The sequence below is a fragment of the Phocoena phocoena genome, chromosome 5, assembly GCF_963924675.1.
Source record: "Phocoena phocoena chromosome 5, mPhoPho1.1, whole genome shotgun sequence".
In the NCBI taxonomy this organism is placed as follows: Eukaryota; Metazoa; Chordata; class Mammalia; order Artiodactyla; family Phocoenidae; genus Phocoena; species Phocoena phocoena.
In genome coordinates this window covers 36,106,379-36,132,378 of record NC_089223.1, presented here as the reverse complement: position 1 = coordinate 36,132,378, position 26,000 = coordinate 36,106,379, and the positions used below count along the sequence as shown (strand labels likewise).

Below are 26,000 nucleotides of genomic sequence, written 5' to 3'. Positions count from 1 at the left end.
GGATTTTGCTTAATTGGTTTAATGGCTTACATTCTACCAGCTGACAGAATATTACCAGCTTCTAAGTTGCTACATGTCAACATAAAGTGTATTATTCCAGAAAGTGCCAACATAGTTGTTCAAGCTAGCATTGAAGTTAGTCTTTGGTGATTGTTGGTTTTGGGCTGTTCTCTTGAGTCACTGATTGGCACAAGCCCGAGTTAAAACCAGTTTATGAGGATTGACTCACTATGAATCTTATTTCCATGTGTGGTTTATAAGGCCTGCCACTTTGGTTTCTAGTTATAACTAGCATGTCCTAAGCAGCATGAAGATATACAAACAAAAATTAACTCTCATTCCACCTCTGGGGTTTGGTGTTTTCTTTAGAAAGTAACCTTGTGGACCGTTTATGCTTAGCTTTGTCTTGGGGGCTTATCCCACATGTCGTTAACTGCCTGGAAATGCCTTCCATTTAAAAAAGTATGTATTACTAACTACTTCATGTGCAAGTTAATTACCTGCCTGGGTATTTTAGCAAATTCTGTGACTTTTTCGAAAGATAAATTTCCCACCCTCTTGTAATGCTTGCTGGGCCAGCTGTGTGGCCTTTAATCTAAAACTCGAGAGAATTCACTGGGGCCATTGGTAGCAGAGCCTCTTGGCCACAGTGGGTGTAGTGATGAGGGGATACCCCTTAGTAGTAGGGTTCTATTTTAACCAGTCACTTCTGGTTTATTCTTTCTTCTCTGCCAACATTGAGTTCATTATGAATTGTTGAATGGAGGGTGAGTTACATGCTGGGCAGAGCTGCAACAGGCCTCTCCTGGCCTGTGCCAGGACCTTTCATCTGTCCTGAACTGTGCTCCAGGCTTGTGCTGCCGGCCTGCACTGCCTGCCACATGAGAAACAGCCGTGTGAAATTTACTGTTTCAGCTGTGCCTGTGGGATATGCTTATTCACATCATGTGTTCTCTTCTTGTTAAGTCCCTCAAGACCCTTTTTCCCCGGTCTTCTGTAATGAATGGTTATGTTTCTGAGCAACTGATTTGTTTTTATCTTACCTAACCTCCTGTACATTTAATAATTCTTTCATTGCATCAGCTCATTGGAAGTTCAAGGTCCATTTTGCAGATCACCTCTAGAAAAGTGTGTAAAACAGTTCTGTCCAGTAGAAATGTAATGTGACCCACATACATAACTTAAAGTTTTCTAGTAGCCACGTTAAGAATATAAAAAGGAAAAAAAAAACCAGTGATAAATAATTTAATCCAGTGTGTCTAAAATTACCACTTCAGTATTTCATCAGTAGAAAAATGATTACATTCTCCTTTTTTGGACAAAGTCCCTGACTTCACTTGTCGCTGTGGACTAGCCGTGTCCAAGTGCTGTGCAGCTCTGGGATGGAGTGTGCGGGACAGAGCGGAATCGGCTTCCAGTGGTACCGTAGTACCAGCCTTCCCTTGGATTTCTTTTCTCCACCCATATTTTCCCTTCTTCTTAATGTTCTCACCTGTGCAAACACCGAGAGATGAAAGCAAAGTATCCTTGTAAGCCATCTTCAGTGGTCCATTTTGAAACAAGAGGGAGATGTTTTCTGCGAAGTTATGAAAGGCTGGATGGAGGCGCACACCCAGGCACGCTTGCTTGCAGAATGCCGGGGGAGGGAAGGGCATGTCTTTGCTATTTCCCTCCTTTTGAGCAGGGCCAGGCCGCTGATTAGCGCCTGGGCAGAGCTTGAGCCTACACATCTTAATTTGTTCATTTTTCTTGGAGAAATTCAGAGAACGAGGGGGAGACTGTGGTGAAAACCGGGGCCTCCCACAGTGAGATCATTTGAAGAATGTTGTTTTTCCCTTTAAGGCTCTAAGAGAGGATTTCGGGTTTTTTAGGGATTGTCCTAGATTGGCTGGTGGTGTCCCAGATTTCTCTCCCCGTGAGCTGACAGTTGAGGAGTTTAATTCTAAAGCACCTGAGTCGATTGAAGGACTCCCACCCATCGCTTCACTGTCCTTGCTAGAAAGCTTCCTTCCCACAGGGCCATTACGTGAGCACAGACCAGGGGGAAGGAGCCTGCATTTTGGACTTTCTGTAAATTTGATATACATGTTGTCATGGGAAAACGAATCTGTTTTCTTCCTGAGTAGAGAAAAACCTGGTTCTTTCCTTAGTCCTTCCTCATGTACAAATCCGTCTCAGTACAAATCACATCAAATCTAGACGGTCCGCTGCCCTCACTACCACCCCCCCTCCCATACACAGTGTAGATACTTATAAGGTTTCTGTGTGTGTTTAGAAGTTTCCAAAAGTCTGATTGCTCTCATTGACCTTGCTGCATATTTTTTTCTATTTTGTCTGTGCAATTATGTTTGTAATAATTTGCTGTTATACTACAATAATAGGGTGAAGCAGAAAGAGACCACGATAGCAAGAAAATCAGGCTGGAGAAAGAAGTCAAATCGCAGTCATCACCCTCATCCTCCCACAAAGAATCTTCTAAATCAAAGTGAGTATAGAGATTAGGAACAGGCTGCGAAGGTGATCGAATCTTCCTGGATGGCAACACGGCAAAACACTTTTCTTCTGCAGTAGAACGAGAGAATAGTGAACTCGTCGGGCTCATTTTGACGATAGGCTAAGTTCTGTTTGTTTTCCTTCACGAGGACCTTAGAGGAATTAACGGTTCATTTGGCAGCAAACTTAGATTTATCAAAAGCACAAAAAGACTTGGCAAAAACAAGTGAGTCGTGTCACCATGTAGGAACCAACAGAGATTTGAAAGAGAGAGAGAGAAGGGGTCAGATGTGAAGGGGGCAGAGAGGAGGTGGCAGCTGGGCCTGCCTGCTTGTCAGAGACAAGGTGCAGGTTGGGCAGCAGCTACTGCAGAGTGACTTGCTTGGGTAAAGGTAAGACCATTGGCAGACTCCGCAAGCTTAGTGACAAATTATACAACTTCATTTATTACTCACAGGTAGGACTGTAGTTTTCAAAGGCATCAGAAAAAAAGGGCTCTGAAATTTGGCCTTTCTACAAAAATGGATTTCATGGCTCTGTGATACCTTTATCTTTTGTGTCAACAGCCATTTTGTCCTTATAACTCAACAACTAAGTTATACGGTTCATGTTTTGCCTTAACTTAGTTGTGCATGATGTTTCATTCCAGAACGCCCAGGCCCTCCTCTGAGCCCTCAAAGAAGGAAATGCTTCCCCCTTCACTTGTGTCATCCTCGTCCTCCCAGAAGCCAGCCAAGCCTGCACAAAAGAGGTCAAGACAGGAAGCCGACCCCAGTGGCCAGGACCCTCCCAAAAGTGCCAGTAGTACCAAGGGCAACCACAGAGACTCTTCTGTTTCCAAGCACAGAAAAGTAGAGGGGAAGGGCCCTGGAAGCTCTACAGAACACAAAGTAAGGAGAGGAGGCAGTAATGTATAAAAGGGAATATGTTGGTGTGTCTTTACTTTAAATGCCCAAATAAGATAAGTTTTCTACGACGGTATTTCAGAGCTATTCGTCACTTCTAATAAAGCAGTAATGAGTTATTTGTGCTTAACGCTCTACTTTTCAGAGGGAGAGTAAAAGATAGTTCATATTACCTGATAATTTAGGTGGCAGTTTATTCTTCTTAAAGTGGTTCAGAGGTGAAAAACCAGAATAGATTTTTGTGTTAATTTTCTATCAGGTTTTTGGCAGTAAAACATGATAACCCTGGTTAGTTCTTGGTTTGGATGTTTGATCTCAAATACTTTCATTATTAGTGATAATGGGGGAACAAGTATCCACTTTCTTGAATACAGATTCCTTCCTTCCTGTTAACCTGGGGTAGGTGAGTGTGTGTGTGTATGTATTGCTTAAGAGAAAATGTTAAATTTGGCTTTGTTGATAATCTGTTCTCTTGGGCATTCTTGTCTTATGGCTTTTCTGTGTCCCCGATACAATCCAAATCTACAGTTGCAGCTGAATCTAGCTGAGAAAGTGCTTGACCAAGCTAGAGTGTGCAGCATTTGAGTTCCTTGCTTTTGAACTATTTTGGGCTAATTTAGAGAGACGGTACAGTTAGGCCAATGGTCTGAAATGTTACAGGGTGATCGGTATGATGATCTTTTTTAAGGGATCTTCTGGAGATACTGCAAATCGTTTTCCAGTGCCTTCTTTGCCAAATGGTAACTCCAAGCCAGGGAAGCCTCACATGAAGTTGGACAAGTAAGGCTCTGGATGCTGCTGCTTCCCCCTCCCCCTCCTCCCCCTCCCCCTGCCTCCTCTTTGCCCTGCCTCTCCTCCCATCCTTGTCCCCCTCCAGTCGTCTTAAATCATCTTGCCCCAGTCCAATACTTTTAGGTTCCTGTGACCCACCCCTGGTCTTTTCTTCTCTTTCAGACAACAAGCAGATTTTCACATGAAGGAGGCCAGAAGGTTGAAGGACAAAGCAGAATTAGTGGTCAGTCTGGGTTCTTTCTCCCTTTGGTGGAATGTTTTCCATTCAAACACTTGCCGTCTCGTTCCAAATCACTAACTGTGGCTTGGGGGCGGGGTGGGGGGGGTAGGGCTGCGGGGGCCTGACATTGGCCGCAGTGTAAGCAGGGTCGGAATGAGCGAGGGCTGAGTGGTTCGGTTCCTAGGGAAGTGACACTGTTTTGACTTCACTGATTCCGTCTGATCATGGGCAGAGAGACAAAGTACTAGTTTCACGTTTTATATCTAAATGAATGAAAGTTGATCTACCTGGTAGTGTTTTATTTAATATACATGAGGGCTTCCTTGTCCCACTGAATCAATTCTTTGGATGTGAAAAACAACTCTGGCTTATTGAAAGCTGGTCAATTTGTGGTCACCCCAAAACATTTCAAAAAGTGAGGTAGCCTGTTTGCATTCCAAAATTATCTTAACGCCCTGTTTACTGTTAGAGGCGAACAGTGAACAGTGGACCAGTACCATCAGATGAAATTTTAAGGTGAAGGTGATGATTGCACTGTTGGCAAACATGCCTTAAAGAAACAAACTCTCTTTACTTGGTGGCTGTTGGACTTTCCGGAAGTTTTGTTAATTGCATACATAAATAATGCTTTTATTTCTCTGCTGCAGTATAGTTATATAATACTTGCCCTTTGTCATATTTAAGCATCTAAGTCTCTGGGGCCTTTATTTGCTTGGTGTATTCCCCACACCTGAACCCCTGCAGATACCGTATGTTGAACTTTGTACCACAAGAGAACAGCATAGGTTGCCTTGATTCTGCCACAGGCAAACCTAACCACAAACTCTGGAGGTCCACGGGGATTGAATCAGATCAGTCCATGGTGGCCTCAAAATCCTAGCCCAGTGTTCTTCAACCCCAGTCTGTAGCCTGGCATCTCTTGTCAGGCTGGGAAGGGCTGGGCTGAGACCCTTTTATCAGGTCCCCATTCATTGGAGTAAAATGTTGATTGAGTCCTTACCATGCTGGATGCTGTAGGAGAGTCAAACACAAATTAGACACTATCTCTCAAGTGACCCTGTACCAGCATGACCTGAGTCAGGTTAAGATGCCTCAGATAGCACCAAACAGTGGTATCTTTCTAACCTCTTCCTTTCAGTTCTCCAAGGCTGTTACTAGAACTGTATACATCTTTTGATTTTTGAGAAAGAGTAAATATTCAGTACTTTGTCAGCCAGTTATCAAAAACTTATCTTGACACTGGGCACTAGATTCCTTCATTATTCAAACAAGATGAATACTCCAGGAAACTTTTTGTGTTGCTTTTAATCTATGCATATGCACATCTTCTTTCTCCCTTCCTATGGCTATTGCATCCCATTTTAATAAGTAATGTTAGCTCATTCCACTCTCAAGATATGCCAGTTTGGACAGAAGCCTGAATGGCCAGCCTCTTCACAATATTCTCCTTTACTTGCACAGTGTCTCAGAGATGACCATCTTGCATTCCAGGTAGTGAAGTGCACAACTGAATATAGAGTAGTGTATTTCACCTCTATTCTTATTTTACTTACTGTTAAGGAAATTAGAACTCTACTAGTTTAACCCTGTCTCAGGAGATACATGGAGTTATCACAGGAATATTTTCATTATTAACTTTACAAAATACTTAAGGAAGTGGATACTGGCAAATTGCTTTAGTATAGTTTCTTTTGTTTCTACCCTAAGGCCAATATAAATTTTGGAAATCCCATGAAGAAGATGGTATTGAATAAGTAAACTTGAAGAGTTAAATTCGCACCAGTGAAGCAAACCAATAAGGCCCTATACTGTTGATTATTTGGGACATGCTGATTGATTTTTATTCTTTCTGTCACTAATTTTCTGACCCTGGGTTCTCTAGAAAATTTTTTTTTTTTTTTTTTTGCGGTACGCGGTCCTCTCCCGTAGCGGAGCACAGACTCCAGACACACAGGCTCAGCGGCCATGGCCCATGGGCCCAGCCGCTTTGTGGCATGTGGGATCTTCCCAGACCGAGGCACGAACCCGTGTCCCCCGCATCGGCAGGCGGACTCTCAACCACTGCGCCACCAGGGAAGCCCCTAGAAAAAATATTTTTAAAGCAAGTTTTTTTTGTTTTGGCCATGCCGCATGGTGTATGGGATCTTAGTTCCCCGACCAGGGATCGAACCCATGCCCCCTGCATTGGGAGCACGGAGTCTTAACCACTGGACTGCCAGGGAAGTCCCTCAAGTTATTTTTAAAAATTAAAATTAGTAGCCATCTTTCTTTGCCAAACCTTCTTTCTTTGCTGATGTGTCACCATCACCTTACACTCCGCTTGCACCTTTATGGTTTTCATTCATTCTTTTTGAACATATCAAAGTAGAGACATTAGCAGAAACTACAACCTTGCAAATGTCGTGTTGATCAGTTGCTCTTACAATGTGTGCTGCACATGACGTCTCATATGTAGTGAGACTCGGCACAGTCTCAGTCAAGTTGGCTGAATTCCACCAAGCGAGAAGAGCGTAAGTGACAAAATATGTATTCGGGGTTAGATGACCACCAGTATCTGATTGCATTCATATTTCTACATTCCTGTTAAGGGACTCTGAAATTTTATCCCTGTTGGCCCAGGGGATAGCCTTGTGCCCTTAACCCAGGCTCCCAGAGGAGATGACCTGTTGGGCTCTAAAATACATAAAAAGATGATTGTTTGACATGAAGTCTAAGATGCTTGTAAACCATAATATTTTTTACTTATTATAAGATAAACTTCAAATCGTACAAAGAAACTGTGTCTGCATTATTCTAGTTGTGTAGAATAACCTTTTTGCCAGGAAAATCATATTGCACACTAGTAACGAGGGGACCATGTACTGAGTGCCTTAGTTTGAATATGTACTTTAATAAGGTTTTGAGAGTCTAGTCTTATTACAAGATTGTTGTTTCTTTCCTACTGAATTTTTAGTAAAAGAAAATTCTCAGTAGGTCAGAGCTGACGGGCTTTGGTTATTATATTGAGTTTGTTTGTTCTCACACTTCTCTCTAGCCATAGTTAAATTAGGACAGTGGAGGGAAGTTTCTGTAAAGAATGTATGTGAGAAACTAAGTAAAAGTCCGTGTTAGGCTTAACAGTGACCCTGTTCTTCGCCCACAGACGGACAAGGTTGGGAAGGCTTTTAAGTACCTGGAAGCTGCCTTGTCCTTTATTGAGTGTGGCATTGCCATGGAATTGGAAAGCCCAGCGTCCAAGTCAGCTTGCTCCATCTATGCAGAAACCCTAGACCTCATCAAGTAAGTGCAGACTCATTTTGCCTTCCTTTTAAGTACTTCTCTGTCCTTACCTTTATTGCTTTAATCCATTTGAACTTTGGTCTGAAGACAGCTTAACAAAGGGGAGTCTTTAAAAAAGTTACTGATCCAGAAACTTTTTTTTTTTTTTTTTTTTTGGTCATGAACTAAAAATGTATTCCAGATGAAGTGCTAGAGCAGAACAACTGGGTTGGTCTGCATCATTTTGCCACGTGCACGGTGAAATGCCAAACCCTTCAGGGAGAGGGTTGGTTTTTCCAGTTTTACTTTCTTATCAGATGCCCTCTCATCTCAGCTGAAGCTCTCGTCTTTGTTTATTACCTGCATTTCAGGAGGGGACTCAGTAAGGATACAAGTCTACTTGGGTTCAAGCAGGTGGACAGGTCAGAGAAAAGGCGTGTCCTCGCCTAATTTTCTGAATGGCCTGAATTGTTGCTCCAAAGCCTCATTTTTCTTCTGCGTTGCTGTCATGTCTTCACATCTTCAGGAAAAATCAATATAAAACCAAGACAAACATAATAAGATATCTTTGTGTCTGGGATTTTCAGACTGCCTTTTTTTAACCTGATGTACATTTGTATTTTCCTATAGATTCATAATGTCATTAAAATCTTTCTCGGATGCCACAACACCAACACAGGAGAAAATATTTGCTGTTTTATGGTGTGTATTTTTTTATTTGTCTAAATAGCAAAGTACACCTGCTTTTGCATATCTGTTTGCTTAAAGTGAAAATGATCATGAAAAGCGAATCACTACCAGAAAGTGGTAGGATGTGTGGTCAAGGGGTTAATCCCACTGATGGTTAATTATTATGAAATGGCATCTACTGCCATTTTACAACCCCATCATTTTACTGATGACTTTGGTCTTGTGACTTAAATTATATCCTTGTATATTTGTGTTGTTTCACCAGTATTTACTTCTGACGTTAGTGTGAACAGTGCAGTGAGATTCTCGATATACTTTCTCGCGTCGCTGAGGAAAACCCAGTATGTTCATTAGGGTGAACATTAGGGAAAAGGTTAGGTGGCTTGCTCTCTGTAGTAGTGTGATACTCATGAATCGGAGCTAATGCTTCACTTCAACTTATGTTTATGTTCACAGCATGCGTTGCCAGTCCATTTTGAACATGGCTATGTTTCGTTGTAAAAAAGATATAGCAATAAAGTATTCCCGTACTCTTAATGAACACTTCTTCAAGACTTCTTCCAAAGTTGCCCAGGCACCTTCTCCATGCATTGCAAGGTAATGATCAGTCTAATTTAAATAGCTTCCAAAATTAAGTTCTTTCTTTCTTTACCTCTTGCTGTGACTTTGTTTCAAAAATTGTTTACATCTATGTGCTGATTTGCTCATTCACCTGAAATCATTAGCACATGTCTACCTTTTTGAGGAATAGTTAGAAATCAGGGTGTTTGCTGGTTGGGCAACATAAATTAAAAAGATAACTACAGAGAATCTAGGGTCCAGAGTTTAGAGCTTTGAGGATATTTGGATATGCCCAACAATGTTAAAACAGAGGGAGCCAGCGGAACCAGAGCCAAGGTCCTTTCTCCTTCTATGCAGCACGCTGTCTTAGCATTTCAGTAAACGAGAACTTTCCGGAACCAATTCCCTCCTCCCTTCTCCAGGGTCTGTAACAGGGATATTAAGAATCAAAACAGCTATCTCTAGCTAAATTTCTCCCCCCACTTTTTGCTCATTTGTTCCATAAGCTGTCGAAAAACAGAGTCCTTGTTTTTAAGATGAAGATAGAATTTTCTTCCCTTTGGTACTTGCCTAGTATTTTTTTTTTTTTTTTTTAAATTTAGTCGTATTCCTTGAAAAGCTCCCAGTTCTGACGGGTTTTGCTATTTTAAGAACATCACCTAGAAGATTGCCCCATTTCCAGCACATTCAAAAGAAGAGATTCCCATATGGCCTCTCTTAAAAAAAGAAAGTCCTGATTGAGAAGCAACTTCTTTACCTCTGAAAATTTTCATGACTCCTACCTCTGAGATATTATTCTAAGTTAATAGGTTGTCAGTCACATGATTTTAGATCACTCCTTCACCATTTGTCTAGCACCTTCCTTGTACCAAACCTTGCTTTAGGCGCAGGGAAGTAGCAGTAAACAAAGCAGACAGAAATTGCTGCCCTCGGGGAGCTTCTGCTCTAGTTCTTCAAAATGAACTTTATGCTGGGGATGCTTAGGATCCATTAGAGTTCATGAAGCCCAAGGGCAGATATAACTATGTGATGAGGCCACTGCTGCTGACCCATCTTTCCATGTCATATCCATCACTTCTTTAACGACTGAGTGACTTCACTTGTGTTTCTCGTTTGATCCGTATCAAGGCACTTGTGAACGTGCAGGTGTAGGTAGACAGTCAGTAGGAGAACACAGAGCACAGTGTGAGTCCCCTGATGCCCAGTCTCCTCATGGGCTGCCCTCTGTTCAGTCAGTTACGGGCTCAGCAGGTGTTTATCCAGAGCACCTCCTGTGCTAAGGGCTAGAAATGCAGAGATTAGGAAGAGATGGTCCCTGCCTGCGAGGTGCTTGTGAGGCAGGAAAAGGAATAGACAGAAAAGTATAATGAGGTGTGATAAATGCAAAGAGACGAGTTCAAGTGGTGACAGAAAGGAAGCTGTGCTGTATCCCCAGTGTCTGGAGGAGAGCTACGTGCAGAGTAGGAGCTCAGTGATGTGTATTGAGTGGATGAGAGAATGAATATATCGGAGATGAGGACTATTTCTCAGGGGATATTGTCTTCCTAGGAGAAGTTGGAATAGGGGTTGGGGAGAGAAGGGATTCCAGGCAAGGGAGTAAAATATGTAAAGGGCCTGGGAAATACACTTGGAATACAGATTTGCCCACCTGATTCTATGTCCAGTGAAGTACACCTTACGTCTCTCCAGTTACTTTTTCCATTTGGAGGGCCCCATCCCACTGTGTTTTATGAAATAAATTTCCGGAATACTGAAGGTGAAGGGTGCGGTGCCTCTCTGACCTTGTAGAAGTGTTTTTAGAAGTGATTGTCATTTTGGCAAGTACACGCTAAAGCCTTGTGACTTGGACTGCAGTTCCAGAAACAGGAGATCTGTGATCTGGGAGTTCAGGTGACTAACCAGTTCTCTTTTCTTCCACCTTCCAGAAGCACAGGCACACCATCCCCCCTCTCTCCAATGCCTTCTCCAGCCAGCTCCATAGGATCCCAGTCAAGTGCTGGCAGTGTGGGGAGTGGGGGGATGCCCGCCACCATCAGCACTCCAGTCACCATCCAAAACATGACATCTTCCTATGTCACCATTACTTCCCATGTCCTTACCGCCTTTGATCTTTGGGAACAGGCTGAGGTCCTTACCAGGAAGAATAAAGGTAAATGGCTCTGTCGTGGTTATTACTGCGCCATGGGGATTGGGAGGGGAATAACATTGTATTTTCTGTTCAGTGTTTTGGCCTTTTTTTTTTCTTTTTTAAAATTATAGTTGATTTACAATGTTGTGTTAATTTCTGCTGTGCAGCAAGGTGATTCAGTTACACACATAAATACATTCTTTTTCATATTCTTTTCCATTATGGTTTATCACAGGATATTGAATATAGTTCCCTGTGCTATACAGTAGGACCCTGTTGTGTATCCATTCTATATGTAATAGTTTGCATCGACTAACCCCAAACTCCCAGTCCATCCCTCTCCCGCCTCCCCTACCCCTTGGCAACCACAAGTCTGTTTTGGTTTGTAGATAGGTCCATTTGTTCCACATTTTAGATTCCACATATAAGTGATATCATATAGTGTTTGTCTTTCTCTGTCTGACCTTACTTCACTTAGTATGATAATTTCTAAGTCCATCCATGTTGCTGCAAATGGCATTATTTCATTCTTTTTCGTGGCTGAATAGTATTCCATTGTATATATGTTCCACATCTTTATCCGTTCACCTGTCAGTGGACATTTAGGTTGTTTCCATGTCATGGCTGTTGTGAATAGTGCTGCTGTGAACATAGGGGTGCATGTATCTTTTTGAGTTAAAGTTTTGTCCGGATATGTGCCCAGGAGTGGGATTGCTGGATCATATGGTAGTTCTATTTTTAGCTTTCTGAGGAACCTCCATACTGTTTTCCATCGTGGCTGCACCAACTCACATTCCCACCATCTGTTCAGTGTTTTGAAGAAAAGGAAGTATGCAGCTGTTTACTCTTCTCACATTTTCTCCATGCTGTCACAATTCTTTCTTGAGCTCTGTGGCATGGAGATAGATTTCTGTGACTAGATCTTAGCAAAATTAAATCAGAAGTGGCTTTAGCGCGTTGCCCCTTTGGAAGTTATGATATCGTTATTTCACCCTGAACTGAAGTGCTAGCAAAAGGGCTAAGCAAATGCAGATGGAGAGTCATTGGCTGTCCCCAGGCACAACACATTTGAGATGGGAAGTAGCATAACCTAAAATACTGCATTTATTCTTCAACCCAGACATGTAAAATGGATGGAGCACCTGATGGCTGAGGAAGAAAAAAGCAGCTGAAACTACGAATACTTATTTGTTTCATAATCACTAACTTTAAGCCAGTAGTTCTCTAATTTACGGGTCTTCAGAAAGATGTACTGTACAATGCTCAATTGTTATGTCATTCAAAGACATCAGGTTCATCTGTTTACCAAGCTAGAAATATAGTATGTAATTTCACTTTCTTAAATGCAACAGCTGTGCGGAAATTTTTTTTATCATTAACACTTGAAGTAATAAAATAGGCTTCATTTATTAATAAATGTTTCATTTGATTTATTTTTATATTATAGTTCCATTTGTGAGGCTTGTGACTTTTGTTTATCAGCTATAATTTCTACACTTGTAAGGCTTAAAAGAAAGCCAACAAGTTAAAAGAAAATTGCAATTAATGTTTGTCCCTTTAGTCTTCCCTTAGTTGTGTAATTGTTTTAATTCACTTTGCCTTTGCAGAAGTTTGGGTATCTTTGAAGTGCTGTTGAGTCTCATCTGGGAAGATTATGTAAATTGCATTCTCCTTGCTTATTATATGGGTAGAATGAGAAAAAAAGGAAGACAAAGTCTCATTAAATTCTGTGCATATTTCTGTTATGCTTTCTGTAGTTGGTTCTGAGGTGAATATGCCCTATTCTGTTTGGAAGAATGGCCTTTTAGTTATATAGCCAAAGACATTTAGTATTTTCTGGTTTCTTAAGGTGTTATTGTACCATTTTGTAAAAGGAATATTATGATTATTAAAATTGCTTGGTAGATATTTTTGACAAATTACCTTCTGAAGCAGCCACAGCTTAGAAAGATAATGTCAAAACTAAGGTGATGTTTTTTTTTTTAAAAAAAAGACCCAGCCAAAATAAGGTGTGAATTTGTCATACTGTTAAATTGAAATTGGTAACAAAATGTAGCCCCTTCCAGTTTACTTTTTTGGGTTTTAGGGTAATTGAAAATTTTATTTTATTATATTTAAAATAATTTCTAAGTGTGAGCAGCAAGACTGACTGTAGTTTCCATTTTTATTTTCTGTGGACAGACTTGATAAACTGGAGACCCTGAAGCAGGATTACCCAAATTGTAGTGTCAGGATTTTAGCTGTACCAGAGGCCTTTATGTGCTACACATAATTTGTATAAAGTTTTATATGGGCAAATTGGGTACATAAATAGTCTCTATTTTTCTAAGGGAATGCAATAAATGTAGCATCGTGAATAAATATAACTTTTATAATCCTTAAAAAAAATACTGCATTTATTGCTTGTTTTCAGTATATGTTAAGAAAGATGGTTAGCAACAGTATAGGAAATATGGCTTAGTAAATATTCTTGGGTCTTGTTTGTGAAGAATGCCCTTGGAGAAATCCAAGGTTTAGGAGATGGTCAAGCACCTGTTAGAGAAACTGCTTGGTGTCAGTGCTAGTGACCACTGAGCAAATGCTTATATGTAAATACCAGATTAAAGCCTTGACGTGCTCTTTCCTGGCTATAGGGAAGAAGTCGGCCAGCTGGCTGTGGCCACTTACTTTTCTCACAGCCCCTTCAAACCTTGTTTTCTTTCTTAGCAAACTAATGATGCTCTTTTTTTTTAAAAACATGTTGAGTATTTTTATTTGTTTATTTTCATTCATGTGTCCATTGATCCAAAAGTATAAATTGAGTATTTTCCACTGTCAGCCACTGTGCCAGGCATTAGGGAGTCAACTCTGAAACAAATTTAGTTCCTCCCTTTTTAGACTAGTGGAGGGATGTGGAGAGCTAGCAAACCATTACAGTAGATGGTGAGGTTTTTTTTCTTTTTTTGCTCTGCTAGATGACGTACAGAATACTGTGGGAATGTAGTTTCTGGAGCCTTGCCTTTTTATGTTTTCACGTTTATTTTGTGTGTGTTTACATGTTGGGCTTGCTTTGTTTGCAGAATTCTTTGCTCAGCTCGGCACAGGTGTGTGCACCTTGGCCCTTGACAGCAGTCTGATGGACCTGGTGCGCTATACAAGACAAGGCTTTCAGCGGCTGAAACAAGTAACCAAAACACCTTAATGGAGGCCCAGGTTGATCTGATGCCTTGGGAACTTTTTTGCACGTTGGAAGCCTCAAAACAGTCCAGACATTTGTCTCATCAGGATACCAAACTCGAGAAGAGAAGCACCATGAGATGGCCAGGATATTTGTTCACTGAAACTCAAGAACTATGGAATCATTGGTTGGACAGGATGGTTTTGTAGAAGCAGAAATGAGGAGGCTGGCCTCAGAGATGATCTTGCCTTTCCTTCCTAAAGGACAGAAGTGCAATGTAGCCTGAGTGGGCGTATGAATGGTCTAGAAACATTTCCGTCTTTTTTTAACCAGCAGGATGCAAATGAAATGAGGAGGAGCAATTTCAACTCTGGAAGCAAATTCACATCATCTCAGTAGCCACATTAGTTCATTCCTAGAAGGAATTTTTTTTTTAAAAAACAGTGAATTGTGGTGTAGGGTTTTGTGGGTGATTTTTTTTTTTTTTTTCTTTTAAGTTTTGGGGGAAATATTTGTTTAATAAATTCTAATGGTCATCTATAAAACATAAGTTGTGAAGGACTCCACTGTACCCCACTTTCTGCCATTGAACAGTGGCTTTGATAATATTAGGTATTGTCCTAATTTATAAAATTGAAGGCAACCCACCCCCCGACCCCCCATTGCCTGGATACTGCACGTTCAACCCAGCTCTGATTTCTCCGTTACTGTGCTGGAAGGCGGCCCCGTCGGGCTGGGGGAGAGAGGAGCTACAGTGCACAGGGAAGCCGTCTCTACCCCCATCTGCATCCCCATCTCCATGTACCACGGAGGACCGGGCGCTGCCGTTCCCAGCCCCTGCTCCAGAGAAAGGCAGTCACATTGACTGTATTCTGCATTTTCTACTTTGGGGAAGAAGGAAACCAACATTTATCCGTGACCAGATGGTTGAAGTGCTTTTTAATTTTTGTTTAAGTAGAGCTGGAATTTGAGGTGCTGATCTGTGGTCTCCAGTTATGTGGTAACTCACGTTGTCTACCAACTCAGAGTTTTGTCAGCGAACAAAGAAAAGTGAAATCTACTTCTTAGAGAGGCTATATTTTTCTGCTACGAATTACTTTATATTTATAGCAAAACTAGACTTGGAGAGCCCTTGATTGTCTAGGGGAAATTAACTCCCTGAGAGGCTGTGGAGATTTGGGGTGGTTTATTAGACTTTCAAAAAAAAAAAACGTCACCACATGCCTTCAGTCCAGAGTGTTCTCAATCAACTAGATGTGATTAGATTGAAGAGGAACTGTGGCCTTCCCATAAGTTGTTATTGCCAGATTCTATACATTAAACCAAGTTTATTTTGAATGACCTAAAGTGGGGGAAAAAAACCCAAACAATTCCCACATATCCATATAAGCACAGATTTTTTTCATTGAAACTTTGAGGGTTATTATTGGAAGCATTATTTTGAGTGCAGTATTTTTAGAAGCCAATTCTTCTTATCCCTTTTAGAAGTAGAATTTGCACATCTGTTACAGTTGAGGAGTGAGTGTTAACGCTACAACTGGTTTATTTTTCTGCCTTCATCCCATTTCCGCCCCCTACGAGCTGTTTCCTACCAAGCATGTTTGACATTGTCCTGTTCATTAGTGAAGAAGGGAGTACCATCTTTATTTATAATGAAGAGGTCTAAGGTCCATATGATGAATGTAAGAACTTTCTTGGTAACTATATAAAAGGGATGTGTAGCGGATGGAAGTGATGCTTATTTTTCACAATATAAATTGTTTGTGTGAAGCTGTTCCTTTAGTGTCTTACAGTATCCAGCCTGTTCTTTGGTTATCACTAGCTAGGACAGAGGTCTGTTACTTCATGTTTAGGTTAAAGCGAGAGAATTACAACAGTAGTAATATCTGAGCATAAGAACTTGATGTGCGATCTTGATGGACTGATTTCATTTACTGATGTTCTAAAGCAGAGCCATGGTCCTTTCTAAACTACTTGTTTAAAAAGCAGCCTGTTGTTAAATGAACAGTAATTGCCTGGTAGGTTGTCTGCTGTGGCATTGTGTGTCCATCTCTTATATGTAGGAGACAGGACACCAGAAGCAGGCTTATGTAGTTACTTAACATCTTTTTCCCCCCTTACTCCCTTGGCCATTCCTGCTCCCTTCACCCCATCACTCCCCAGTACAAGCCACCTGTCAGTTTGGAAGAGTGTGTTCTTGAGGACAGGTTCTGATCTATGCAGACCGTGCTGAGTGTGTGTGTCTTGTCAGGAGCCACAGTGTCCCCTTGACTGAAGACATTTCCAAGGCAATTTCTCAGCCATTTCTAAAAGAGGTAATTGCTTTTTCAGTGGCCTTATTCTTTGTGTGTGTGTTTGTTTCCCTGACCTTTATATTAAGATTTTATTTGTCCCTTAAAAAACTAACGAGTTTGCAGAGATCAGTTTGTACTGTTTTGATCATGGAATATTTCTGATTCTTAACTGCAAAATGCATTTTACCTAAAAGAATTCTTAATGGCTACTTTTAAAGTAGAGTATGTAAAAGGGTAGTGGCTGATGAATCCTTAAGGTTCATAAGGTCTTTTCACCGTTGCAGTTGTATATAGAAATCTAAAGGATTTTTAAATCATTTGCACTTTTCCACTGCATGCTTAAATTCCCAAAGGCAAAATTTGTACTGAGGTAGATAATTGAAAGGACTAGATTATAAAATAAAGCCTTTGAATATGTGAAGTTCTTATAACAACCGTAATAGTACACACTTCACAGTGAGACAAATACAAAACATCTTGAGTAAAAATGGAGTGTAAAAACCTTGCCTTTGGCACTACAGTTTCGTGTGTGTGTGTGTGTGTGTGTCTATCTTTATTAGGAAATGGAAGAACACTGTTTTACTTTAAAAAACGTTGAATGTTTCTGTCCTTCCTGGAGGTAATTAAAATGTGAATCACCGAATTTAAGATTTTAGCTAGACTAAGGGCCCTGATAAACAATAATAAAACACTTCACTGAAATTTACCAAATTACACTGGGTTAAGAATGTGAAAACGTCCTTCATATGCCGGCTGTGGGAGGGTCCAGCTGGCATATTATCAGGACCAGAACTACAACAGGAGAATGACTTAGCTGGTGCTATGATTTAATCACAATACTGAATGGGAAAAGCCTGTTGGTTTTTTTTTTTTTTTTTTTTTTTTGAACAAAAGGACCTTTATTTTATAATCTGTTTTGACCAAAATGTTTAGCTATTTCCCCTAGACAAATTGGACCACACTTATCTCCCTTGTCCTATATCCTTTAATTCCCGATCTCAGGATGTTTAGAAGCTAACAAACTACCCCTTTCTGGCTGAAAACTTGCCTTAATTGGTACCTTAAATATTAACGTTAGTAGGATCAGGAGCTTAACTATTTTTTTTTTTTATGATTTCCTGTTCACTAATTTTTAGAAGCAAAAAGAAACCATTGTGCCCTCCAAAATGAATAAAACTCTTATCTCTGATATATGAAAGGAAATGTGTGTGTACATATACACACACACACAGACTAAGAGGCTGGCTAAATTGGATATATTTATTGTGCCTTTGTTGACCACACCTAATTTTGGAATAGTGCTGTATTCATTTTGCCATGGCTTTAAGAGATGTTAGGTGGGTCTTGCACCTTTTTCTCTTCTGCTTCATGAAGTTTGAGGTGTATTTGTGCATCTTTAGGTAAATGAATCAAATAAGGCTTGATTCCCTACCTCCCACATAGATTCTACTTTCTCTTAAGGATTTGTTTGCCCAGACACTACACAAAATCTGTGAAAACCTTTGCCACCTCATCTCTTACACTCTTTACCACTGATTAGCAGTATTTAAATCTTGCTAGAATATTTGGCCTTCTTTTAGAAACACAGATGTAGAGATTTCCTCATTGTGGTTGTGGAGGGGTGTCAGGATTATAGCGGTACTTGGTCCCTTTCTCTCTTGCTCTAGTGGTTGCCTCTTTTGTTTTTGGTCCTACTTAGAATTTGTGGATGCAGGTTTTTTCCCTATACTTTTGTCATTTTGTTTGTGGGAGGTGGAGTGGCAGAATAACAAACATGGTGTTGGGGATTTTCCTTCAAACATTGCAAGTGGTATTTCCACCATACACACCTCAAATATCCAGTCCAGTTGTGTCAGTCACCGAAAATCCGAGAACAAATTGTGACCACTGGCCATGCTCTTTAGTTCGTATTTATGAGGTGTTGACAAGCACCCATCTGCCACCTCTCTTAAGGTAGCTGTAAATTTCCTGTTGTCCCGGGGAAAGCCACTCTATTCTTTCTGTTCGTGGTGTGTTAGATATCAACAGGTACTGTGCTGGGTAGAGAAGTACCTGTATTTCTCTACCCAAGACGGCAGGAAGGAAACTTACAGCTCCCTGGGAGCCTAGATATTGCTATATCGACCTGGAAGGACAAAGAAATAAGACCACTGACAGCGAGGCTGGCGGAGCTGCACTGGTCAGACCAGGCAGTGGCTGACCTAAGGAAGATAACTTGCTTTGCTTACAAGTAGATGTTTAAGTGATGCTGAATACAGGCAGTATTAACTTTTGTTAATTAACTTTTGTTTAAGAACAAAAGGCAGTACTCGCCTTTTGTTCAGGCCATCAACATGTATTGTTAAAATGACTGCACATCCCCTCCTCAGATACCAGGTATACACTGTTCATGTTGGTGTGTGTGTTTATACACGTGTGTCCCAAATCTTGTGTTGGTTTTTTTTTTGTTTTTCTTCTCCTGAATGTGATCATATTTTGGATGATACCTGAGCAGGGTTGCCTTTTTTTATTTATTACCATTATATATTATATTATATTATATATTTTTTGCTTTCTTATAACTTTAGAGGAAAGTCAAATCTTGGTATTATTAAAATTGTTTAAAAAAGAATAAATCGTCCAGTTGATAAATGAAGATCACTGGTCTGTCTCTAAAATAATATGAATTTTTCTTTAATTATTGTGTAATAATGTGCCAGCTATCTAGTCCACACAATGGTTTTGTATGTAGGATAGGGAAGCAGTGATGCGCTCAGTGGAAAGATGTGCAACACAGACAAGGGGGACTCCATGTGTTTTATCTACTTCAGCAATGGAACTGAAACTAGGGGCTTTTGTGAATAAAATTTAGCTGCCTTGTACAGTCCTTTGAAAGAGATATACGTGATCTGTGAGAATTATAGTTTTCTTTTTTTAGAAGAAAAATTTGCAAAAGATCTTTCCAAAGATACCGTGCCACAGATCTTTTGTTTATTGTTCTCTGTAATAAGGATTAATTGCTGTTTAAAAAACCATGTAATTGACTTGTTCGTCTTCAAATTCTTTACTTTTCACAAGAGGATGGAGCTGTAAAAAAAAAAAAAAAATTAATAAAAATTTAGAGAAATCATTGGCGTGGAATCCATGCTTTCACTTTGCTTGAATAAAGTAATTCCTAAAATTGCTATATGTAATTACCACTTAGAGCCAAGGAGAGTCTCATATGGAATAATTTGCCCTTATTCACAGTATGTATTTATTGTTGAAATGGGAAAGGGGCGGGCAGAGGGTAGCTCATCTTTCTGTTCAGTTTATTTTCAAGATCTCAGTCACTGCACTGGTGGTGCAGTGGTTAAGAATCCGCCTGCCAATGCAGGGGACATGGGTTCGAGCCCTGGTCCGGGGAGATCTCACATGCCACCGAGCAACTAAGCCGGTGCGGCACAACTGCTGAGCCTGTGCTCTAGCCCGCGAGCCACAACTATTGAAGCCCATGTGCCTAGAGCCTGGGCTCCGCAATGAGAGAAGCCACCGCAATGAGAAGAAGCCCATGCACTGCAACGGAGAGTAGCCCCCACTCTCTGCAACCAGAGAAAGCTGGCACGTAGCAACGAAGACCCAATGCAGCCGTAAATAAATAATTAAAAAAAGAAAAGATCTCAATCACAAATTAGCCTAATACCACCAGTGTTGCTTATCTTAACATCAACTGCCAGGTGCAACAGTGACCAACTTTGCCTCTTTTCAATTTGTTTGCTGGGTATGGGGAGACATATTTGTAGAATGTTGGTATGGGAAGAAATCTAAAGTCTATCTGGTTTCTCTTCCCTTTGCCATTCCAAAAGAAATGATACTCTAGGTGCTGAAAGATGACTTCCTAAATTTGAATCCTGGCTCTCTGGTTTGCTATGTGACCATGGGCAAGTTACTTAACCTCTCTGGGTTTCTTATAAACAGTTACAGCTTTGGTGTCTACCTAGTAAGGTGCTGAGGATCACATTAGATGGTGTACAGAGTGTGCTTAGCATGGTGCCTCTGCCATAAACACTCAAGACTGGTGGCCTTTTTAGACTTCCTCCCTCCCCTCACTGCACCACAATATCCCAACAGGTGACCCTCCAGTCTTTGAATACTGATAAAGATCTTGCTACCCACCTCTTCCTCTTTGATTCTTTTTGTTCTTCCTTACATTACGCTGACCTCTACTTATACCGGTCCTAATGAACAAACAGGGACCCACCCTTGGCAAGCTCACAGAGTTGACAAGCCAGCAATAAGTGGTGAGCATGCAATGGCAGGTGCAGGAAAGGGAAAGTTTTAGTCCCGCTTAAGACTAAAGGGAAGACTGCGGGAAGAGCTCTCACTTGAACTAGGCCTTAAAACATGGGTCATAAAACCTGGGTTTTCATTTTTTTCACAAAAACTTTCGTCATATCTTGTCTCATACATTTTCAGTAGTAGTTGTCCACTGCATGGTTGTACCAGTTTATTTAACCAACCCCCTTGTTAAACATTGAGACTATCTCTAATTTGGAGCTAGTATAAAGAATGCTCCCATGGCCATCCCTGAAGCAAACTAGTTGGGCAGATTCAACAGTATTTCACCATATTTTCTTTATGTAAATGTGTGCATGTGTATATTTATGCTTCACCCCTAAAGACTTAAGCAAGCATTTCCTAGGACATTATCCAGCAGGATCACAATACCATTATATCAGCTAAGAAAATTTCTCAACATCTGATATTTGGTTCATATTTGAATTTCTGTAATTGTCCCCCAGAGGTCTTACAGCTTTTTTTTTTTTTTTTTTTTTTTGAGCCAGGACTCAGTCAAGTTTCAGGCATTACATTTGGTTGTCATGTCTGTTAATCCAGAACAAAAAAAACCCCACACCTTTGTAATACAACGTCCTACATGTTGGCCCTGTTTTTCCCTAAGTGTCCGTGAATTCATATCTGTGTCTCCTATATAGATTTCCTATAGACTGGGTTAGGTTTATTTTAAAGATTTTTTTTGATGTGGACCATCTTTAAAGTCTTTATTGAATTTGTTACAATATTGCTTCTGTTGTATGTTTTGTGTTTTTGGCTGCGAGGCATGTGGGATCTTAGCTCCCCAACCAGGGATCGAACCTGCACCCCCTGCATTGGAAGGCTAAGTCTTCACCACTGGACCGCCAGGGAAGTCCCTGGGTTAGGTGTAGAAGCTTGATTGTATTTGGCAAGAAACTTTCACAGGTGGTGCTGTGTATTATTTCACGTTGCATCACATCAGGAGACACCTAAAATCATCCTGTTAGTGATGCTAACTTTGAGTCTTTGGGGAGGATATGATCACCAAAACTCTTAGAAATACGGGCTTTGCCCTGTGGCAACCACGTTTCACTTAGTGATTTTAGCATGCATTAATAATCCGGTCCTTTACCAATCATGGGTATTATGTTTGGAAAACACAAAAAGGAAAAAAAATCACCCAATTTGTTAGGTGGGAGACTTCTGATGTTTTCATTTACATTTTCATTCTTATGGTACTGTTTTTTGTTACATATGAAGTTGCCATTTGTAGTGCATAGGTTACGGGACCAATACTCTAGACCCAATTCAAGAGCCTAACTGGGTAGATGTGGGGAGTTTTCACTTAAATCATATGGAATGAGTTCTCCACTAGGAAGAGTTCTGTTAATGAAGGAAAAGGATGCTGAGCAGTAAAAGAAAAAATAACAAATTATCCCTCCAGGCTATTCATCTTTCCCTTTTGATTTATATATTCAGGATATTGACCTCTGATTATGTTGTAAATTTTCCAAATTATCTTTTGCTTTTCAGGTTTTATTATGACACATTTTAAGAAAGTTTGTTTAGTTTTTTAAGTAGGCTGACTTCTACCAATGTCTTTGCAGTTTCTGCTTCTGGTATCTTAAGGTATGTAAGAACTGTCTCCCAGACACTGGGAGACAATTTTACTACTGCTGGATTACCACAGCACCTCTAAGGTAAGATACAAACCTTTCTCTATGCGTCTGTCTTCTAAGTATTTAGGCACTTTTGACGCCTGAATTATTTAAAGGGATATTTGTTTACTATTTGCCAGGGTTCTTGGGAATATAAATTGTCACAATCCAGGCCGCTTTAAATTAGGACACCTAGGAGGTGTTCAAAACCCTTCAATCCATTCCAAACAGCTTTGAAGTCCAATGGGTCTTTACCAGAATATAATCGGAGGTTTATCTGCTGTTATTTGGTTGTGATTAGATAACTGTACCCGTCTAGCCTGTTTTGTCTTAGAGCAGGATTCTTTCAGGGTTTGTGGTTTCTCCACAGACCACATTCAGCTGAAAGCCAAGACTGTAGTGAGACAGCAAGGCTCTGGTAATAAAGACCTGTGCCCTTCCAGCAGACTGGAGGGCGGGCCTTGAAATACTTTCTAAACAGACAATTCTATTTTAGCTTGAAAAGAAAGACCATGTGCCTGCTCTGGATAAGTGCTTTACATCACCCTTCTCTATTACTGGGGCCCAGTCCTAACATCTCATTTACCTTATTTCACATGTAGGAGGGCAGAAACAATTATGGGTTTGCATCTCTTCCCTGCTAAATTATCATCTAAACAACACACACATACATTTCTACATATATACACACTATTATTGGAAAACCAATTGAACTCAAGTGCATGGGCTTTAGGAAAATGTCTTCAGTTAACTATTCAACTCCCTGCTTTCCCATCTTTGTTCTGCAGCCTTTGAAGAAACTCCTCCTCCTGCAGGTAGGACTTGGTATACAAAATCGCAACCAAGGACTTTACAAGCATCTCAAGGGAGTAAGTGATCTGGTAAAGTGGTTTTACAGAGGTCCCCAAGCCTACATCTACATCTATGTAAGTATCATTTTGGAATTAAAATATTTTTTTCAAACTGATTTACAAATAGTCTAGTTTTTAAAAAATCAAATGACACAAAAGCGTATAGAGCAAAAAGTGTAAGAGCAAGTCTGCTTCATCCCTTCCTCCCCAGAGTAAACAACCATTAAGTTTGGTGCATCTTTCCATAACTTTTGTTCACTTACACATTATTTTTTTTTTTTTTTTTTGCAGTACGCGGGCCTCTCACTGCTGTGGCCTCTCCCGCCGCGGAGCACAGGCTCCGGACGCGCAGGCTCCGGACGCGCAGGCTCAGCGGCCATGGCCCACGGGCCCAGCCGCTCCGCGGCATGTGGGATCCTCCCGGACTGGGGCACGGACCCGTGTCCCCTGCATCGGCAGGCCGACTCTCAACCACTGCGCCACCAGGGAAGCCCCTACACATTATTTTTAAACATAAATTTGGATGTATTATATTCTTTCTCCCCACTTTATATTTCTTTTTTTAAAAAAATTTATTTTTGGCTGCGTTGGGTCTTCGTTGCTGCGTGCAGGCTTTCTCTAGTTGCGGCGAGCTGGGGCTGCTCTTCGTTGGGTTGTGTGGGCTTCTCATTGTGGTGGCTTCTCTTGTTGCAGAGCATGGGCTCTAGGTGCGTGGGTTTCAGTAGTTACAGCACTTGGGCTCAGTAGTTGGGGCTTGCAGGCTCTAGAGTGCAGGCTTAGTAGCTGTGGCGCACGGGCTTAGTTGCTCCGCAGCATGCGGGATCTTCCCGGACCAGGGATCGAACCTGTGTCCCCTGCGTTGGCGGATTCTTAACCACTGCGTCACCAGGGAAGTCCCTATATGTCTTCTATGTTAATCATTTTGGCTGTAAAATATTGTGTAACTAAAGATGTATCACCATTTATTTAAACATTCTCCCATTATGCAGGCAAGCTGCCCCTGGCCCAATTATTCTGCTGTTGCAAACAATGCTGTACTGAGGATTCTTGGTACACACATTGTCTTGCATTCCTACAAGTGTTATTACAGGAAAAATTTCTGGGAGGGGGATTTCTGGGTCAAACAATAAGCCAATTAAAAAAATTTTTTTGTCACCAAACCACTTCTCCCAAAAAAGCTCTGATACCAACTGTGGATGAGCTTAACATTCTTGCCAGCTTTGCTTGCAAAATGAAAAAGTCCTTTTTTTTTTTTGCCCGCACCTCGCAGCTTGCGGGATCTTAGTTCCCTGACCAGGGATTGAACCCTTGCCCTCGGCAGTGAAAGTGTGGAGTCCTAACCACTGGACCGCCAGGGAATTCCTGAAAAAAGTCTTATACTACCTCAATTTGCATTTCTCTGCCAACTGAAGTTAACCATTTTGCCAGATTTATTTGGCCACTTGGCATTTGGTTCTGTAGAAGGCCTTTTCCTATACTTAGCTCATTTCTGTGAGATTATATTTTGCTTCTAATTTGTAAGTTAAGAAACTTGGACTAGGTTGATGATCACACGACACTTCCCAAGTTTGTTCCACTGAGAAAAGAATCGTGAGCTGCTTACAGCATTTCCCATTTTTTCCAACGTTGCAGGCCATGATCAATCCCTGAGTTAAACTCCATTCACATCACTGACGTGGGGCCTCAGGATTTGAAGCTCCATTAATCCTTAAAACGTATTGCTTGGTCCAAGCAAATGATATTTGTCCTGGATAAATTAGAATCTATAAAATATTGGAAAGTTTTGAAACCCACAGGATGTCCAAAATGAATTTCACCATAGGTTTCTCTCTGGCCCCTGGATCTAATCTAAAATTTGATTGTACAGTCCTGAGCCTTACTTGACTACTCCTATTAATTTTCTATTTGCTTATTATTATTGTTTTTACATCTTTATTGGAGTATCATTGCTTTACAGTGGTGTGTTTCTGCTTTATAACAAAGTGAATCAGTTATACATAAACATATGTTCCCATATCTCTTCCCTCTTGCGTCTCCCTCCCTCCCACCCTGCCTATCCCACCCCTCCAGGCGGTCACAAAGCACCGAACTGCTCTCCCTGTGCTATGCGGCTGCTTCCCATTAGCTATCTATTTTACGTTTGGTAGTGTATATATGTCCATGCCACTCTCTCACTTTGTCACAGCTCACCCTTCCCCCCCCCCATATCCTCAAGTCCATTTTCTACTAGGTCTGTGTCTTTATTGCTGTCTAACCCCTAGGTTCTTCATGACATTTTTTTTTCTTAGATTCCATATATATGTGTTAGCATACGGTATTTGTCTTTCTCTTTCTGACTTACTACACTCTGTATGGCAGACTCTAGGTCCATCCACCTCATTACAAATACCTCAGTTTCGTTTCTTTTTATGGCTGAGTAATATTCCATTGTATATATGAGCCACATCTTCTTTATCCATTCATTCGATGATGGATAAAACAACTTAGGTTGTTTCCATCTCCGGGCTATTGTAAATTGAGCTGCAATGAACATTTTGGTACATGACTCTTCTTGAATTATGGTTTTCTCAGGGTATACGCCCAGTAGTGGGATTGCTGGGTCATATGGTAGTTCTATTTGTAGTGTTTTAAGGAACCTCCATACTGTTCTCCATAGTGGCTGTACCAATTCACATTCCCACCAGCAGTGCAAGAGTGTTCCCTTTTCTCCACAACCTCTCC

General features: G+C 40.8%; 1 protein-coding gene across 2 annotated transcripts in view; it reads left to right on the top strand.

Annotated features, from left to right (window-relative positions):
- The window catches only part of AFF1 (ALF transcription elongation factor 1), a 121,572-nt gene extending 106,820 nt beyond the window's left edge, over window positions 1-14,752 (top strand). The window contains exons 12-20 of one of the 2 annotated variants that reach the window (XM_065877333.1): window positions 2,382-2,485; window positions 3,143-3,383; window positions 4,087-4,178; window positions 4,353-4,413; window positions 7,553-7,689; window positions 8,299-8,370; window positions 8,815-8,955; window positions 10,845-11,068; window positions 14,107-14,752. In XM_065877333.1, the coding sequence (XP_065733405.1) occupies window positions 2,382-2,485; window positions 3,143-3,383; window positions 4,087-4,178; window positions 4,353-4,413; window positions 7,553-7,689; window positions 8,299-8,370; window positions 8,815-8,955; window positions 10,845-11,068; window positions 14,107-14,228 (1,194 nt within the window). In that variant the 3' untranslated portion in view covers window positions 14,229-14,752. The remainder of the gene's footprint in view (window positions 1-2,381; window positions 2,486-3,142; window positions 3,384-4,086; window positions 4,179-4,352; window positions 4,414-7,552; window positions 7,690-8,298; window positions 8,371-8,814; window positions 8,956-10,844; window positions 11,069-14,106) is intronic. The other variant, XM_065877332.1, reaches the window with a different exon arrangement.
- The last annotated feature ends 11,248 nt before the right edge of the window (window positions 14,753-26,000 follow it).